Here is a 17,885-nt window from a genome sequence, read left to right as displayed (position 1 = left end):
AGCTTTATAGAAGGGATATTAGGTGTGTTTTTTATTACAACCGGTCTTAACTTGACAAAAAAAACGCAGTCTGGGCTAAGCAATTTACATGTTAAATACAACAACACCTTAGCCCCTTGGGCTTAGTTGTTTAGCCCGGAGATTTCTCTGGGCTTAACTTTTTGAAGAGTTTTAAATCTGTGCTACCAAACTAATTTTTTCATAAATTGTTTAGAATTTGTTTAAAAACGTGAAAACTCACGTTTGGAAGGACAAAATGTATTAAAATAGTTTTGCTAGCATACATTTTTGTATCTCTTTGTAAAACATATATGAAAAATACAAGAAAATGACGAAAGCGAAAAATATGACAACTCTAAATTTTTGTTGTGTCTGCTGTTTTCGGAACATTCAATATACAGTGCTGCCAAGATTTCAGGTTAAGCCCCGATGCGTTTTTTTTGTCCAGTTAAGACAGGTGGTAATAAAAAACACATCTATTGTTTGTTGGGCTTTTTCTAACAATAGTCAATTATGGTTGTTATGTCAAAAAATATTGTTGGTATGTCATTAGGTGTGTTTTTTATTACAACCGGTCTTAACTGGACAAAAAAAACGCAGTCTGGGCTAAGCAATTTACATGTTAAATACAACAACACCTTAGCCCCTTGGGCTTAGTTGTTTAGCCCGGAGATTTCTCTGGGCTTAACTTTTTGAAGAGTTTTAAATCTGTGCTACCAAACTAATTTGTTCATATTGTTTAGAATTTGTTAACAAACGTGAAAACTGACGTTTGGAAGGACAAAATGTATTAAAGTAGTTTTGCTAGCATACATTTTTGTATCTCTTTGTAAAACATACATGAAAAATACAAGAAAAGAACGAAAGCGAAAAATATGACAACTCTAAATTTTTGTTGTGTCTCCTGTTTTCGGAACATTCAATATACAGTGCTGCCAAGATTTCAGGTTAAGCCCCGAGGCGTTTTTTTTGTCCAGTTAAGATCGGTGGTAATAAAAAACACACCTATTGTTAGAAATTGTTGATTTTTTTACAAATCATTTACGGCCATATTATTCACTAGTTTAAAAAATACATCTGGATGTAAACAATGTCAAATGTCAAAAATAAATCCAATTCCATAATAATCACTACTTAAATCCAATCTTAAATCCAATTTTTTAAATCCAATCTCGTTAAATCCAAACAAATTTAAACTACTCTCTGGAGGTCTGTTTAGCTTTATAAATCCAGATGTAAAATTAATTTTCACAGTGTTCAGTTGTTTTTTCACGTATTTTGTGAAGGAAAAATAAAGATAAATGCAAATTATACAAAATTTATTGAATAAACATATAATTTTTTTGAGTGAATAATATTTCCAAAAAATTAAATCCTTGGATTTATAAAATTCAGATTTAATGGATTGGATTTAAAATTAACTTAAATCCAAACTAAATCCAGAGTGAATAATACCCAACTAGCACAACAGCTTCTATAAATTGAGATCTCGCAGGATCTACTTTTTATACAGCTTGTATTGAGCTTGCTTCAGAATTTAATTTCTTATAGAAGTTTGAACTTGTTTAACAACTTCTAATAAGTTGTTTAAATATTGTTAAAGAAACTTAAACGAAAAAAGCTTGTTTTCGGAAAAGCCTGCTTAATGAATTTATAGAAGATTTACAGAAATTACCAAGTTAAGTATTTGGTTTTTGGTTTTGATATTGAATAATCTAGCTGGGACACTTTTTGGTTTTGACATTGAATAATTTAGCTCAGACATTTTTTTTTACATTTCTGCTATTTGAACTGATTAAGTTTTTGATTTCATTAATTAATATACGAGGATGGCCGAGTGCGTAGAGTGGACTGCCACCAAGCAGATACGAAGTTCGATTCCTGGGTGTGGTAAAAAAATTATATACTTTTAAAATTATTATTAATAGATATACTAAAAACTAATGGAATAATAATATAATTTCAGATTAAAAGATAAAATTCATGATTTAAAATCAAATAAAAACCATTTAAAAAAGAATTATTTTTTGTTTTTGTAGTAGTTTTTTTTTATTTCGATAAGACATGTATTAAAGAGCTATACAAGCTCTTCCGAAGCTATCTGTCAAATCTCAAAGCTTCTGTAGAGCTTCGGTAAAGCTTCGTTTAAACTTCTTATAGAGGGTAAAACTTGTATAACGTTCTCCTTTTTCCATGCCCAACAACCTTACTAAAGTTTAAAAGAAGCTAAAATGTAGCTTTTGTAATACCTTAACCGAAGCTGAAATGTTAGTTGGGTATGGCCGTTAGGAACGATTTATTGTAAGATATTGTTTAACTGTCAAACCACCAGCAAAATATTTTTTAAGAATACTTTTATTACCATTATTATAAAGCCTGGAACTACATCAAAACACAAAGTCAAAAATGTACAAAAAAGTAAACACGATGTTTTTTCTTCTTCCCCCTAGTAGCTTGTTTGTATATCTCTCTTTCATTTTAAAAAAGTATTCGATTCAAAAAGCTTGAACAAGACCAAGCTTTCAATTTTCACAAAGTTTTAAAAACAAATACACTCAAACAATAGGGGTATTCACGATCCGATGCAACTGGTCTTCCCAACTAACATTTCAGCTTCGGTTAAGGTATTACAAAAGCTACATTTCAGCTTCTTTTAAACTTTAGTAAGATTGTTGGGCATGGAAAAAGGAGAACGTTATACAAGTTTGACCCTCTATAAGAAGTTTAAACGAAGCTTTACCGAAGCTCTTCCGAAGCTTTGAGATTTGACAGATAGCTTCGGAAGAGCGTGTATAGCGCTTTAATACATGTCTTATCGAAATTAAAAAAACAACTACAAAAACAAAAAAGAATTCTTTTTTAACTGGTTTTTATTTTATTTTAAATCATGAATTTTATCTTTTGACCTGAAATTAGTTTTAAACATATCTATTGATAATAGTTTTAAAAGTATATAATTTTTTTTACCACACCCAGGAATCGAACTTCGTACCTACTTGGTGGCAGTCCGCCACTCAACCCACTCGGCCATCCTAGTATATTCATTAATGAAATCAAAAACTTAATCAGTTCAAATAGCAGAAATGTCAAATAAAATGTCTGAGCTAATTATTCAATGTCAAAACCAAAAAGTGTCCGAGCTAGATTATTCAATATCAAAACCAAAAATCAAATACTAAACTTGGTAATTTCTGTAAAGCTCCTATAAACTCACTAAGCAGGCTTTTCCGAAAACAAACTTTTTTCGTTTAAGTTTCTTTAACAGTATTTAAACAACTTATTAGAAGTTGTTAAACAAGTTCGAACTTCTATAAGCAATTAAATTCTGAAGCAAGCTCAATACAAGCTGTATAAAAAGTAGTACCTGTGAGATCTCAATTTATAGAAGCTGTTGTGCTAGTTGGGTTGTATCATTGCAAAAGTGCAAAAGTGTAAAATCTTACAACACTACAACAACAAAATATACGGATTAAAATTTTACAACAGTCTTGCACTTTTGCTATACCCTAGACCTATTGCAAAATAAAAATACAATAGAGTAAAATTAATTTTGACAGATGGCAGCTCACCGTCGCATCGCCCATGATAAACAGTTTGTCTTTTTTATTCTGTTTATTATGGTTGTCGGCTTGTCGGTACTCATGTCCCGCAATTTAGTTTCTTTTGATGTAAAATAATTTGTGAAAATTAATTCACCCGAACAAAACAAAAATTATAAAAAATGGAAAAAAAAGAAGTAGCAACAGTGGAGGAACAACCCTGTTAAAAAAAAACATCATGGATTTCATTCATGCTTCAATATTTACTATAGATAAGAAAAGGGGCGTTCACGATCTATTGTAAAAAAATAAAATTTTACATTTTTACTAGGCCTGTTGCACCAGATCGTGAATACCCCTAATATTTTATATCCTTCCCGTAAGGTAGCTCTTCGATCACAAAGTTCCTGTCATTTTGCAAAAAAAAAGCTCTTTTGACAAACAATTGAAATTTCAAATACAGTCGATTCCCTATAAGTCGTACTTCCTTTAGGTCAAATTTTCCTCTAACTCAAATTTTGTACCGTTTTTAATAAAACCGCCTGCAGCAAAAAGATTAAATAGATTCCTCTTAGTCGAATTTCCCTCTAACTCGAACCAATTTTCGTGTCCTGTGATAATTCGACTTAGATGGAGTTGACTGTAATTTGTTTATTTTTTCAAATTTTTTTAATTTGAAATTTCAAAACTTCAAAAACAAAAGAGTTTTTTTAGTCAATTTTTTCCAATAGATGTCAGAGGTAAATATACATGTGATTTTTATATTTTGAGCTTTGTTTACTTTTTCGTACTTTTTTGACTTTGTGTTTTGATGTAGTTCAGGCTTAATGGCTTAAAGCCTGGTACGCTGCTCGCGCTAAATTTTAGCTGAGATAAAATTCCCATACAAGTTATCGATAACTTGTATGGGATCCATTTTATCTCGGCTAAAAATTTTCGATAATTTGTATGGGAGCTAAAATTTAGCGCGAGCAGCGTACCAGGCTTAAGCCTGGTACGCTGTTCGCGCTAAATTTTAGCCGAGATAATTTTCCCATACAAGTTATCGATAACTTGTATGGAATCCATTTTATCTCGGCTAAAAATTTTCGATAATTTGTATGGGAGCTAAAATTTAGCGCGAGCAGCGTACCAGGCTTTAACTACAACGGCCACTTTTTGCAAAAAGTCAAAAAGTGAAAATTTTTAAACTTATTTTGTGACAGTTTTTCTGACCACAAAATTAAAAATAATAGCCCTGTTCCATCCCTGCAAACCAAACCTCAGTAGTTTAGGGGAAAATACAACCACCAACAAAGCTTATTTTGAGGATGTATGTGTTTCCTTATTTACCAAAATCTCTCCCCTCCAAAAATAGAAGTTTTGTTTCTCCTGAAAAAATAAACTCTTCTTTTATAAATGGGTGGAAAAGAGCGCGATGTATGCAATGCACAAAGTTTTGTCTCTTTTGTAATGGCGGCTCGCGTTTGATTTGACTTTTCCTACATTTTATATTTTCTAGTGAAACCAGTAAAACCTTGATAGCCACAGCCACAGCAACATCAAAAAAATTTTTCGCTGCTCCATTTGATGAATAAAAATAAAAACAATTTAATTAAAAAAAATATATAATCTTCTCAGTGTTGAGTGTTATTTGTGAAAACTATTTTGTCTAAACAATATCTACCACACAAATTCTTCGGCACACCACAAAAATTTATTTCCACCATCAAAATGCACAGCCTCAGCCTTGTGCATTTAGAAAAAAAAAGTAATACAAAAATGATACAAAAACAACCACCAATTGATTTGGAAAATAAAGGTATGCTGGTTGTAAAAATGATAAATTATAAAGTTGTTGATTTTTCTGTCTTTTAGTGGCGATCAATTCCAGACATCATTGACTGAGTTTACAGCAGCTTCAGCCTTGAGCATTTAGAAAAAAAAAAATCAAAACAAGATACAAAAACTACCACCAAAGTGCAGACTGCAGAGTATTTTTTTCTTTTTCATTTTTCTCAACTGGCCAGGCCACAGTCGCTTGCCCAAGGATCTTTTTTTAATGTATTTTGTTTTCAAAAAAAAACTATTTTGTGTTTTTCCAATAAAATATTAAATAATAGTTGTTTAAAAGAATTGTTTGTTTGTTTTGAAGATTTTTTTTATTTTCAGATGAAATTAAAATATGGATTTTAGCAATACGGATATAAACCCATGAAAGTGCTCCAAATAAGTACTTTAAAAGTACAAGTTTCAGTGCTTTTTTTTGTAGGTAAAAAAGTACTGGAAAATGTACATCAGAACCACTTCCAGAAGTGCTTCGCTGATGCACTTTTGAAGTACATTTGTCTGTACTATTAATGGAGGGGAAATTTATTTCATCTTGCATGGAAGAAAGAGATAGCTGCTTCACGTATTCTTATATACAGAAAGTATATAACTGAGTTTTTTCCCGAGCTCCTATCTTTTTTCAGTGGAAAAGAAGTACTTCTTTTACGTACATATTTCACCGGTTTTTTCTGTAGTTCTGCGTTTGCTGGGATTGGAGGTGGTAGTTTAATCGTGAGTAGAAATCTAGTACAACAACTACACATTCCTATCTCCTCGAGTAGAAGATCATGTGTTAATTCTAGTACTAGATCTACTCATGAGTAAACTACCACCTCCAATGGAACGGGGCTAATGATGCAGAAAGCTTATTTTTTGGTCTAAAAAACAATTTTTGTATTTCTTCCTAAAACCAAATAGCGCTTAAAAGAAATAAAAAAATTTTACTTAACAGCCCTATTCTGGGCAACCTCACTGATGCCTCACAAGTCACAATAACCTCATAACTCGAGTTGAACTCGATTTTGTGACTTTTTCGTATTCTAACGAAAACCTCACAGTCAGAAGAACCTCATAAGGAGTGGTGAGTTTGATTTTGTGAGGTTTTTCGAATTCTGGGGTACCCTCACAACTTGTGAGCCTCATAAAAATTGTTAAAATTGTGATCTCCTTCAGAGCAGTTCACTACTCAGAAATTACTAGAGTTTTGATATTTTTTGTTTCCATAAATATTTTGGGAACAATTTTAAGTTTTGTTTTTATTTTTGATTTAACAAAAATTGAATTAGATTTTGTTTTGTTGCATCTTATTGCAGAAAAAAATCAAAATCAATAACACCTTCAAAGATTTTTGTGGAGTTTCTACATAGGAATCCATCAACAGCAAAAATGACTTGCACATGACCGTAAACTTGCTGTAATAGTTTATGTTTTTTTGGCGTCTTCGTTGGCAATGATATTGTGAGCGACACTCTCGACGAACAAAACTCTGTTGAAGGTCTACAAAACTCTAGCATTTTGTCTACGTTGTAATGATTGGTATTGCCTTCCATGTATCTCTGCAGACATTCGGTTGCCAAGTCAAGCTGCTTGCGTTTTGTGTCCAGCGAATAGAGCATATTGAATACATGTCGTGCCTTTCGGGAATTGATTATATTTCCTTGGAAGAATGTATATATCGAAAATATATGAAAAAATAGTAGATTTTTATTTATATTCAAAATGTGTTGTTTTTTTTTTTTATCTGAATTGTTCTGACAAATCAGCTGGCTGTCAAAATAAAAACTCACCTCTTCTTTGGTGAATTTGCTGTGAGGTTTCTTATGAGGTTTTTCGCAGAATAGCAAATTGTGACAACCTCATAAGAAACCTCACAAAAATAACCTCACAAAAAATTGTGACTTGTGAGCATCACAACTCCAGAATAGCCCTGTAAATTTCCCACTTTTTTACTTTTTAGGTCATTGTAGTTAAGGCTTTATTCTAAATCTACTTCGCTAAATCTCGGATTTAGTTTAGGTGGAAACATAGTTTAGAGTAGGTTTACCATAAATTCCATCAAGTGTGTACCAAACTTTAAGTTCATTCTTGATCGCCATCTGTGTGTGAATATAAACAACTCATACAGAATTTCGTACTATCATTTTCGTAACGCACCCATTTTATTTTCATAGTTGGTACGCCTGCACGGATGTTGAATTTTGAAGTTTCTACCTTCAATTTGGCGTTTGTCCCTTTCTTTCTTTTCTTTTGATTTCCCGTTGTAAACTGAGCAGGCCGAAAAATGTCTAAAAGAGGTGTGGAAAATAATCTTAAAATATCTTTTAAAATTGTGATTATTTACATACATCGTCTTTATAATGTGCTTTAAAAGTGTTTTATGTGATTATTTAAACAAATATTTTTCGTTTAAGGACGTGGTGGAACCGCTGGAGGGAAATTCCGTATTTCTCTAGGTCTCCCTGTTGGAGCTGTAATGAACTGTGCTGACAATACAGGTGAGAATTCAAAATTAAAGAAATTTGCAAATAGGATTAATTAATTGTGTTTGAATTACAGGCGGTAAGAACTTGTATGTCATTGCTGTTCATGGAATTCGTGGTCGTTTGAACCGTCTTCCCGCTGCTGGAGTTGGAGACATGTTTGTTGCTACAGTCAAGAAGGGAAAACCTGAACTCCGGAAAAAGGTCAGTTAAGTTTTAATTTTTATATTCCACAAAAAAGTGTTGTTAAGAAACTTTGAGTGGTTCCCGCTTTTTATCGTTTACTATAAAGTGGAGTAATATCCACCAAAACATTGAAGCGGGATCATCTAATCGTCTTATAAATTTTCGGATAAGACAATTGTCTCTCCACCTACACCTTCCTCTAGTCCAATAGTTCTATTGATTATTTATGTCATTTTCATATACATTTCTTTAGTCAGACATTCTTCAAGAAGCTTCAATAGTTGGATTATTCTGTTTAGACAAATAAATAAATGTCATCTTAGTTTAAAAAAAAAGGTACAAACTTATTACTATCTTTTGGCAAATCAGAGGTTACGTCTTTATTAGCACTCCTTTTATTGTCAGCGACAAAATATCCCAATAAAGTCTATACAGAAGAAAAAACCATCAAAGAATAGAAGGATCAATAAATAAAACTAGGCGATTAAGTCTTCTCCTGTCTTCACTCTTATAGATTAGGAAGGATTGTGGTGTTTATTGACAATGCTGTGACGTTTTCCAAAAGAAAGCAAACCACAGTTAGCAATTAACTTGGTCATTCTTTTGTGGTAAAGCCGCATTCAACAACTTCTGATTTAGCAAAACAAGTCGTAGGTAACTTATTACAGAACAGGCCCCTGGCGTTAAACACACACAGACTAGAGCTCTATGACTCATCAGTCTTTCAAATCCACGGTTGCCGTATTGGTAGAATCCTACCAAATTTGGAAGGTTTTTTCGGCTTTGGTGGGTTTGTAGGTTTAAACTCGATTTGGTAGTTCTTTTTAGGACACCTTAAAAAACTATTTGATAGTTTTAAGAATGACTATTAAGCGCTTTATTCTTAAGTCGCCATTTAATTTCTTTCTTATAGATACAAAATCTGTTTCTAAAAGTTGCAATTTCAATGCATTAGTAAGAAAAAAAGAAATATAGCTTCAAAACTTCAATTAAAAGTTCTAATGTCCTCTACTTCATAAAGCGTTTCATCTAGATAACGTCAGAAATCGATAAAAATTTTGCATCTAACTGATGAACAACACTGTGGTGCCTACTAAGACAAGGAGAGGTCACTACAACTTATAATTTATTTTCATTCAATCACTTCGCTTAAAACTAACTTCAGAACTTTGAAATACCTACCTATTTTTAGGTTTGAAATGATGAAAGCAACGAAATTTTCTGAAGAGCTTCAGAAAGTCTTCGTAAAGTTTTTTTTATCAAAAACTAGTATTTAACCTTTTTTCTTCGTTTTGCTTCATTTTTATTCTCTGCATTTTTAGCAAAACGTGGCCTTTGTAGTTGTAATGTACATAATGTAAATGTTCAAATTTTGAATCATTTTCATTAGTTAAAAACAAAAATTAGAGGTTTGGTAGGTTTTTGTATAACCGTGTATCAAATCTTGGCGCAGAACAGTTCTTATAATTTGTCGTTTTATTTTATTCGCCAGATGTGTGTTCCCCGTTAGCAAAAAACGCACAATAATGTCGAATTCCTTAAATCCTTAAAAAAAAAAATCGATTTGAAAGCGATATTTTGTTTAATAGATCATGCTCGACACATTGTTAACGATACGTAAATCGCATCGAGATCGATTTTAATTAGATTTTTTTATGGAATTCGACATAAGTAATATGTAAGATCTTTTTTTTCTATCGAATACAATGAGATTTTCTTTTTCTGGGAAAAAATGACACTCTTCTGACCTGACTGTGATTCAATAAGCATAAGCTTTTGGTTATCCCATCTCGTCAATGTCATTAGGAAATTGTAGATATTCAATTCTACTGAGCCAGAATTCAGAATGCAATGAACACCAATGCAACGGAGTGCTTTAAATAAATAATAAGCTTCAGTTAATTTACTACCCAAGTTCTCCAATCTTTCATTTCTTATGGTCAAAACGTGTTTTTCATGTCGAATTATTTTCAAACAGATAGGTACTTCCTTATGGTTGATTATTCTTAACTAGCTTTTCAAGACCATTTACTTAACCAACTGAATCAAGTTAGACCACCTTGCCCAATTGTCCATTGGTCGGTAAAATATTTCCAATTTTAGATTAGTAGCGAGTATTTCTCCAAGATTTTTAATTCTAAATATGGGGCGCGAATCAAATTTATTGAGTCTTTAATAAAGGAATAAGCGTTTTAAAAATAATATTGTCACATCATTTTCTTTATTTTAACTGCATTACAGGTTGGTCGTCGTATAATAAGAAAACCACGATATGAGTGTTTCCCAAATCGTTCGCTTTGAGTCGAACGTTAGACGCACGAGTCATAATAGGTCTCATGGTCAATGCCCTGAAGTAGGACTGATAAGGCCCAATTAGATGATCACAAAGACTTGTTTTATGAAACGAAACTTGAGTTCAACAAAAGCTCTTGTTTGACATATTACAAAAAAAAAAAGAGAATAACTGTTGTTCAAATCGTGTCGATTTCCATTTCAGATTTACAAATCCAATTGTGCCCTTAATTCTGAAAGTGGACTAAGTCACTCCTAAAAATGGCATCAAATCTAGCCTAAAAATAATTATTATTTAAGGGGTAATTTTTTTTTTGAAAGCGAAATTGCAGTAAATAAACTTCTTTATTGCTCCTCTAGTGATTTCATAAAAGAAATATAATTAAATCGTTATACGAAAATTATTATGTAAGTTTTTCTTCAAACAATGCAAAAAGTGACTTAGTCCACTTTCATAATCATGGGCACAATTATCTCTCGTCGCAAATGGATTATACCAAGACATTTATTTTTATTCGTAACTGTTTGTGAACAATTTTTTCATATAAAATAACTCGGTCTAGAGTTTACAAAATACAAATTTTTATGGAACGAGGACGTTACGCGGCCATTAATAAATTTGTTATTTTTTGATGTAACTAAGTCCTACATATATTCTGCAGAAGTTTTATCCTTGTGACGTACTTCAGAAACGGATAAAATGCATTTTTGCATTTAACACTTTATGCAGATTGTCTCTATGCTGTAATTTTAATATGTATTTTAAGTGCATATTATGATACTCTGTCATTTTCCCTGACTCTGAAGACTTTTATCTTGAATATCCAACCACTAGAACTCACACTACCTATTAGATTTTTTAAACAACAATTTCAATCCTATTTTGAAAGTTTTGTTGTTCAATTTTTTGTTAGTTTCAATCGTTTCAAAAACTGTCGAACAAAAACAAAAGTTGTTGGCTTAAAAATCATGTATTATGAGTTCTATTGGTCGGATTTTCTAGATCAATGTCTTCATGATCAGAGAAATGACAGAGCTTCATATTATATATTTGAAATAAAAATATAATTCAATTTTTCCTTCACACATTAAATGATGCATTAACAATACTAATATTGCAATATCTTGCATTCTAAAAGCAATACAGCGAAACTTCCAATGTAAAAGTTTTTCCTAAACTATAGCTATTTCATGTGATACCAATTTCATTAATGGCCGCTCAACGTCCAAAATGCCCATTCTCCTTTCAAATACAGCGGTGTGTATAAATCTCGATCAAAATTGAAATGTAAAAAATTTTGATCTAAAAAATGATCTCTTTTGGCAAATAGAATTTGAGATACCAGTATTTCCCAGTGTATTTTGATCTCGGATCAAAAATAATTTATATTTTATGACAGCTGGAAAAAGTTTATTGCGCCAGCGACTAACTGTCTAAAATGAGAAATTTGTATGGAAGTCGTTCATTAGCGACAGAAGGCAGTCTCTCAGTGATAACAATAATGTGTCTATAGCTAATTATTGTAGAGATGCCGTTTCTATTTTGATGTATAGCTGGCTACGAATTCTTTCATAAATATTAATCAAAAATATTTTTCTGTTGGCAATGCTCTGCCATCCAAAGATACAATTTTTTCAAAGCCAATTTGACATGCCTAATTAATCGAATAGCAGAATAGGACTGTGTTGATTCAGTACTTTCAAGAGCTGCTTTTCAATCGGAGCTATCACAGGTGTTGACGTTATAAATTTTAACTAAGAAGTCTTGAATTCATTAACGTATCATGCTTTTGTATCAAAAATATTCCTGGTATGAACGTTAGTGTTTTCTTTCCATACAAAATGTTGTGTTTATGAATCCAACCATTATTATAAATATCATTAAATTTTTTTATAAAAGCTGTAAACGTGTTAATCCAAGCACACCAAATATTTTTATAAGATAAAAATTTTTTAAATTCTATTTTTATTATTTTTTTTTTTTTTTTTCGTTTTAGGTAATGCCAGCTGTCGTTATCAGGCAAAGGAAACCTTTCAGGAGGAGGGACGGGGTGTTTATATATTTTGAGGATAACGCTGGCGTAATAGTGAACAATAAAGGTGAAATGAAAGGTTCCGCTATCACAGGTCCCGTTGCTAAAGAATGCGCTGATTTGTGGCCCCGTATTGCTTCAAACGCCAGCTCAATTGCTTAAGACATGAAATAAAATATTCTTAAATATATTTCTAGAAAAATGTTTTTATTTCTATAAATAAAGTGATTGGAACAAATATTTTTTTTCTGCATTAAAGAGGTAAGTGTTCGATTTGCAGTAAACTTTAATAAGGCAAATATGTAAGTCCCTAAGCCCGCAGACTTCCATATTGACCATGCAATTTGAGACTTATAGATAAAAGCTGTCTAAAACGTTATGTTCTGAAGGCTGTTTCTTAGTTTCCTATTTGTTTGAATTGAAAATCCCCATGAAAAGGCGAGATGGTAAGTTAAAAAAGCATATATATTGGGTTCTATTGATCACATTTGTCAAGATTGAGGTTTTCAGGCCTAGGAAAAATGACAGAGCATCAGATTTGTATATTAGAGTAGAACTCGCTATATCCATATTTTCCAAAAATGAGATTTTGATGCACGTTGTATCATTGAACAGTTTTAGAAACTAATTTTGTAGAAATTTTTTTCAAATCCCTTTCATAATTCAAGTTAAATATCGGGCTTAACTTCTAGTCAAATATAAGACTGGATCGGTTTTTCTCAAAATGAATGATGGTCATAGTTGCCGCTAAAAAAAAACATAATTTGTAGAAATCAAATTTAAAAACATAAGTTTGTGGAAATCAAAAGATTGTCTGGTTTTTAAGAAAACAGACAGCAGGTAAAGTTAAAATAATTTAGCAGGGGCAAGAATTATGGAAACACCTAGATGTCAAATATCTAAGGATTGAATTAAGATATCGACATAAATTAAATGCAGTAACAAGGGTTAGTATTTTATCTAAAAATTAAATTTTTAACGAGATTTGTAATTATAGTATTAGAATTGCAATTTCTGTTGAAATGGGTATGTCATAGTAACGTTTTCTTAAATCTTCCATAAACGACGTCATTATTACGGATAAGTTCTGAGTTTGGATCCTTCATAGCTTTTAAGGTTCTAATAAATATAGCAAATACTTACAAACTGTAAAAGAATGTTGTTCTAGGCGGGATCTTATACAGTTTAAAAAATCTGAATTTTTGCAAAAATGTGCATTTTTCGGAGCCACCCCGATTTGGTTATTTCTTTTGACGACTCAAAAAAGGGGATCGGATTTAATCCCAGAGACCACTAAACATAAGTTATGAGCAGTACGTAGTGAATTAAAAAAGAAAAAGTCAATTCAGATGGATTCTAAAAACTCACAAAATATGGATTTCCGTAAAAAACGAGTATTCCATAGAGGCTTCCCGATTTTTATTTTTCCATTGTCGAATAAAAAAAAGTATCAGAATATGTTGAGAATGAAAGTTTGTGGTTAATAAAACCCAATTCTTTCAATGGTACGAAATATTATATTTAGTTATAAAAAATGGAAAATAATATTTGTCGATATATCAACACGGCTTTTAGATTTGAAAAATTGAAATTAAATTATTTAAGTTTTGAAAGCAATTTTCAATGACAACTAGAAACTTTTATATACAGTAGTTTATACACAAGTAGTTCATATTCAATACAAATTACTATATCTGACACCGCCTCTTAATTTTATATGAATATAAATTACCGTATCTATTAATATTTAAAAATAAAAGAAATAAAAATTCATAAACATCGAGAAAAATATTTAAAACAAAAATTTAACATAAATTTAAATACGTTCGTAACTTTTCGAACTGAATTCGACCAAGTCCTTTGGTCATTATATCTGCAGCTTGTTCACCTGTTGGGATATATTTCAGCTTGACAAACCTCTTTTCAATTGTATCTCGAACCACATGGAATTTTACTGCTATATGTTTCAATCGCTTATGATTCTTTGGTTTTTCTGCTGCGTTAATACAATCATAAATGATTGTTGGGTCATTTGGTTCGATACCCAATTTACGAAGTAGTTGTTTAATCCATTAAGCTTCATTCATTGCTTCAACTAGTGCTGCATATTCGGCTTCTGTTGATGATTGACTTATCGTACCTTGTTTGTGTGTTGAACAAGTCACCGTATTACCAAACAGTTTAAAAATGAAGCCTGATGTTGATTTGCAATCGTTTTTTTCTCCGGCCCAATCAGAATCAGCATATCCGGTCAATGTATCAGCTTTGAGACTTTTTCGATATTCAAGGTTTAAATTCAAAGTTCCTTGAAGGTACCGTGGGATTCGCTTTGCATGTGTGAAATGTTCATGTGTGTAGCAACTTTAAAAACGGCTAAATTAATTTGTTGCTGCACATAAATCCGGTCTCGTTGTCAATGTTGCATATCGTCGGTCTCATAAGAAAACCTCGTAACTTCACTTTTTTCAAAAATGACTTTTGAATGCCATTCTTTAGAAAATATGTCAGCGGAGCAACCCAGAAAATTTGGGGTCATTCCGAAAACTCTAAATAGACTTAAATTCAAATTTTGCACAGCGCTTTTCTTCCCAACTACTTGTTGTTTGTTTGTTTACTCTTTCGTCTCTCCTGTAAAATTTTGATTTTGGGAGTTACGAGGTTTTCTCATGAGACCGACGATATGTAAGACAGCCAATTAATTTGATATAAGGTAAATTTGAATCGCCGATCTTGTCATATGCAATTGTAAGCCCTTTTCGATAGGAGTTGAAACTGATCTGCATTCGGTCATTCCAAACTTCTTCAAAACATTTTCTAAATATTGCTTTGACTCAGTTTGATGATACCATTTTCTCGATCGTGTTTAATATGCATTCCAAGGAATGATTCTGCCTGTCCAATATCTGTCATTTCAAATTCTTTTGCAAGTAACCGCTTAACAATGTTAATAATTTGGATACTTTCAGAAATTATAAGCACATCATCGACATACAGTAATATCGTCGGGTTATTGCGAAAACTCATTAAGTAACTGGTTTTGAGATAATCGAGTTTTAATTTTTTAAATATGAAAGATTATATGAAGAAGCAATAAAGAAACAATAAAGTAGCAATTTTGTTACTTAATTTATGTTTTTCGGATTCATATATATGTTTTATACTTCAGACAGTTAAGTTTAAAATTGAATATAATATTTAAAATATAATAAAACATGCAAAACTAGAACCAGGACGCACTTAGTGACTTTTTGCACTCTATATTTTGTGAAAAACAATATTTTTGTATACGCTCTCAAGGAAAGTATTGAACGAAAGAATTGAGAAAAATCGAAGTTTTTAATTTTTTTATTGTTATTTTATTAACATCAGGTAATAGAGAAGGAAAAATCTTAAACTAAAAAATCTTAAACTAAATTGAATTTAATATTTAAAATATAATAAAACATGCAAAACTAGAACCAGGACGCACTTAGTGACTTTTTGCACTCTATATTTTGTGAAAAACAATATTTTTGTATACGCTCTCAAGGAAAGTATTGAACGAAAGAATTGAGAAAAATCGAAGTTTTTAATTTTTTTTATTGTTATTTTATTAACATCAGGTAATAGAGAAGGAAAAATCTTAAACTAAATTATTCTTGCATGAATTCATCTTCTTCATCGTCAACTCCAGGTTCTGGCATGCAGTCCCTTTTGTTGGATGCTTCCGGAAGAGATCTATACCAGGGATGAAGCTCTTGTGGAATAATTCCTTTTTCGCAAAGCTTCAGAAGATCTTTTTTCTTTTCTTTACTTAAAGGCAGCAACGTCTTGTAGCAAGGCTGAATTATTTCCTTTGTAATTTGTGTTTGGTTACCTCTCGATGATGTATGAATTTTTTATAGCTTTTTTCGTCTTAGTCGTAGCTGTATTCAATAACTGACGGCATTGACTTGGAAAATCTGAGCATTTTTATTCGCAGCCAGTTTACCTTTTCCCTGTTCTCATCTTTAAGCCTGTTTGAAATTAGTTTGGCAGACAAGGCTTTTAAATCATAGAAATCAGTATAACGTAACTGCTTCACATGGTAAGGGTTAACATCCTTCTTTTTTCTAGAGCTTCTGGCGGATCTCATGATGTTCATCCAGTCCGTAACGGTGTAACATGATCTATATTTTTTTTCGTTTTCAATTGCTGAGTGCATACTGTCAACCTCCATTTGAGAATGTCCAGACCCAAGGTATTTCTGTTCAATTACATGTAAATCTGTTGTCTGCACCATAAATTGAAACAGAGCTGCAAGGTGTTGGTTTCTGTTCTGCCCCGCACAGGTATCAGAAAATAATGACAAAGGATTAACAAAGGATCAATTATAATTGATTTTTATATTTTAATTGTTAAACACAACACTACAAAATGTATGAAGTACCTTTTATATTAATTTCACCAATTTATCAATAAGAAACTGCACACAAATTCCGAATGTAACTAAATTTGCCGACAACAGAAAAAATTTTGCATTGAACTCGAATAGAAAATCAAAATACATTGTATTTGTTGACCGTTATTGAACGAAGTTTCAGTTTTTTTAGTTAACAAACACATGGCTCATAGCCAACTTATACAGTGCAAATTTTTCATCAAGTGCCATTTAGTGAGTTTTCGTTATTGCAAAAAGTCACTAAGTAACTTAATGACTTTTCGCACTTTAAAATCGTTACATTTTGTACTTAATGAAATCATATTTTACATTTAAAAGCATTTCTGTTGTTCTGATGTTTTTGATGAGTAATTTAATCGAAACCTATGATCGAAACTCACAACTTTGCATTTTTAGATTAAAATCCATCAAAAGTGTACTTAGTGAGTTTTCGCAATAACCCGACGATATATAACATCGAACACCCTTATCAAATTTTGTGTATAAGCAATAGTCCGAAGCGCAACGCTTGAACCCAATTCTTGTAATGAAGATATTAAACTTCTCGTTCCACATGCGCGATGCTTGTTCAAGGCCATAGAGGGAATTATTCAATTTACATACTTTGGAACCTTTTGCCATACCATCTGGCTGTTGCATGTAAATCTCCTCGTTCAGATCACCTTTAAGAAACGCTGCCTTAACATCCATTTGATGAACGTGCATGTCAAACTGTACTTATTGCCAACAAAATGCGCAAAGTTGGAAGCTTAGTCACTGGTGCGTACGTTTCATTGTAATCGAAACCTTCTTTCTGTGAGCACCCTTTAGCAACCAACCTAGCTTTATATTTGTCAACTTCCCCATTAGCTTTATGTTTAAGTTAAAAAACCCATTTGTTTGAAATAGCTTTACGGTTTCTAGGCAAATCACATAACGTCCAAGTATTATTTTTGAGTAAAGATTCATACTCACATTCAATTGCTGCTTTCCACTCATGCCAATCATCACGTTTTTGAGCTTCTTGAATTGATGTTGGATCATTTTCAACGTAACCTTCAGCAGATACAGCAAATTTTTCATCGATATCCAGTGAATTTGCAAGTAAATTCAATCGATCTGGTTGTCTACGCTCTCTCAGTATCTT

At 31.9% G+C, this 17,885-nt stretch overlaps 1 protein-coding gene across 1 annotated transcript; it reads left to right on the top strand.

Annotated features, from left to right (window-relative positions):
* The first annotated feature begins 7,577 nt into the window (after positions 1 to 7,577).
* LOC129919020 (60S ribosomal protein L23) lies at positions 7,578 to 12,529 on the top strand. Its single transcript, XM_055999823.1, has 4 exons — positions 7,578 to 7,642; positions 7,760 to 7,843; positions 7,905 to 8,032; positions 12,304 to 12,529. The coding sequence occupies exons 1-4, from the start codon at positions 7,630 to 7,632 to the stop codon at positions 12,499 to 12,501; spliced, it is 423 nt and encodes a 140-aa protein (XP_055855798.1). The 5' UTR covers positions 7,578 to 7,629; the 3' UTR covers positions 12,502 to 12,529.
* Positions 12,530 to 17,885: the final 5,356 nt, after the last annotated feature.

Source organism: Episyrphus balteatus, chromosome 1 (genome assembly GCF_945859705.1).
Source record: "Episyrphus balteatus chromosome 1, idEpiBalt1.1, whole genome shotgun sequence".
Classification (NCBI taxonomy): Eukaryota; Metazoa; Arthropoda; class Insecta; order Diptera; family Syrphidae; genus Episyrphus; species Episyrphus balteatus.
The sequence above is the reverse complement of the archived record's forward strand: the minus strand, read 5'-3'. Positions and strand labels throughout refer to the sequence as shown.

Coding starts and splice junctions, on each gene's coding strand:
- LOC129919020 (XM_055999823.1), top strand. Junction 7,844..7,904: donor GAACTGTGCTGACAATACAG/GTGAGAATTCAA, acceptor TTTGAATTACAG/GCGGTAAGAACTTGTATGTC. Junction 8,033..12,303: donor AACCTGAACTCCGGAAAAAG/GTCAGTTAAGTT, acceptor TTTTCGTTTTAG/GTAATGCCAGCTGTCGTTAT.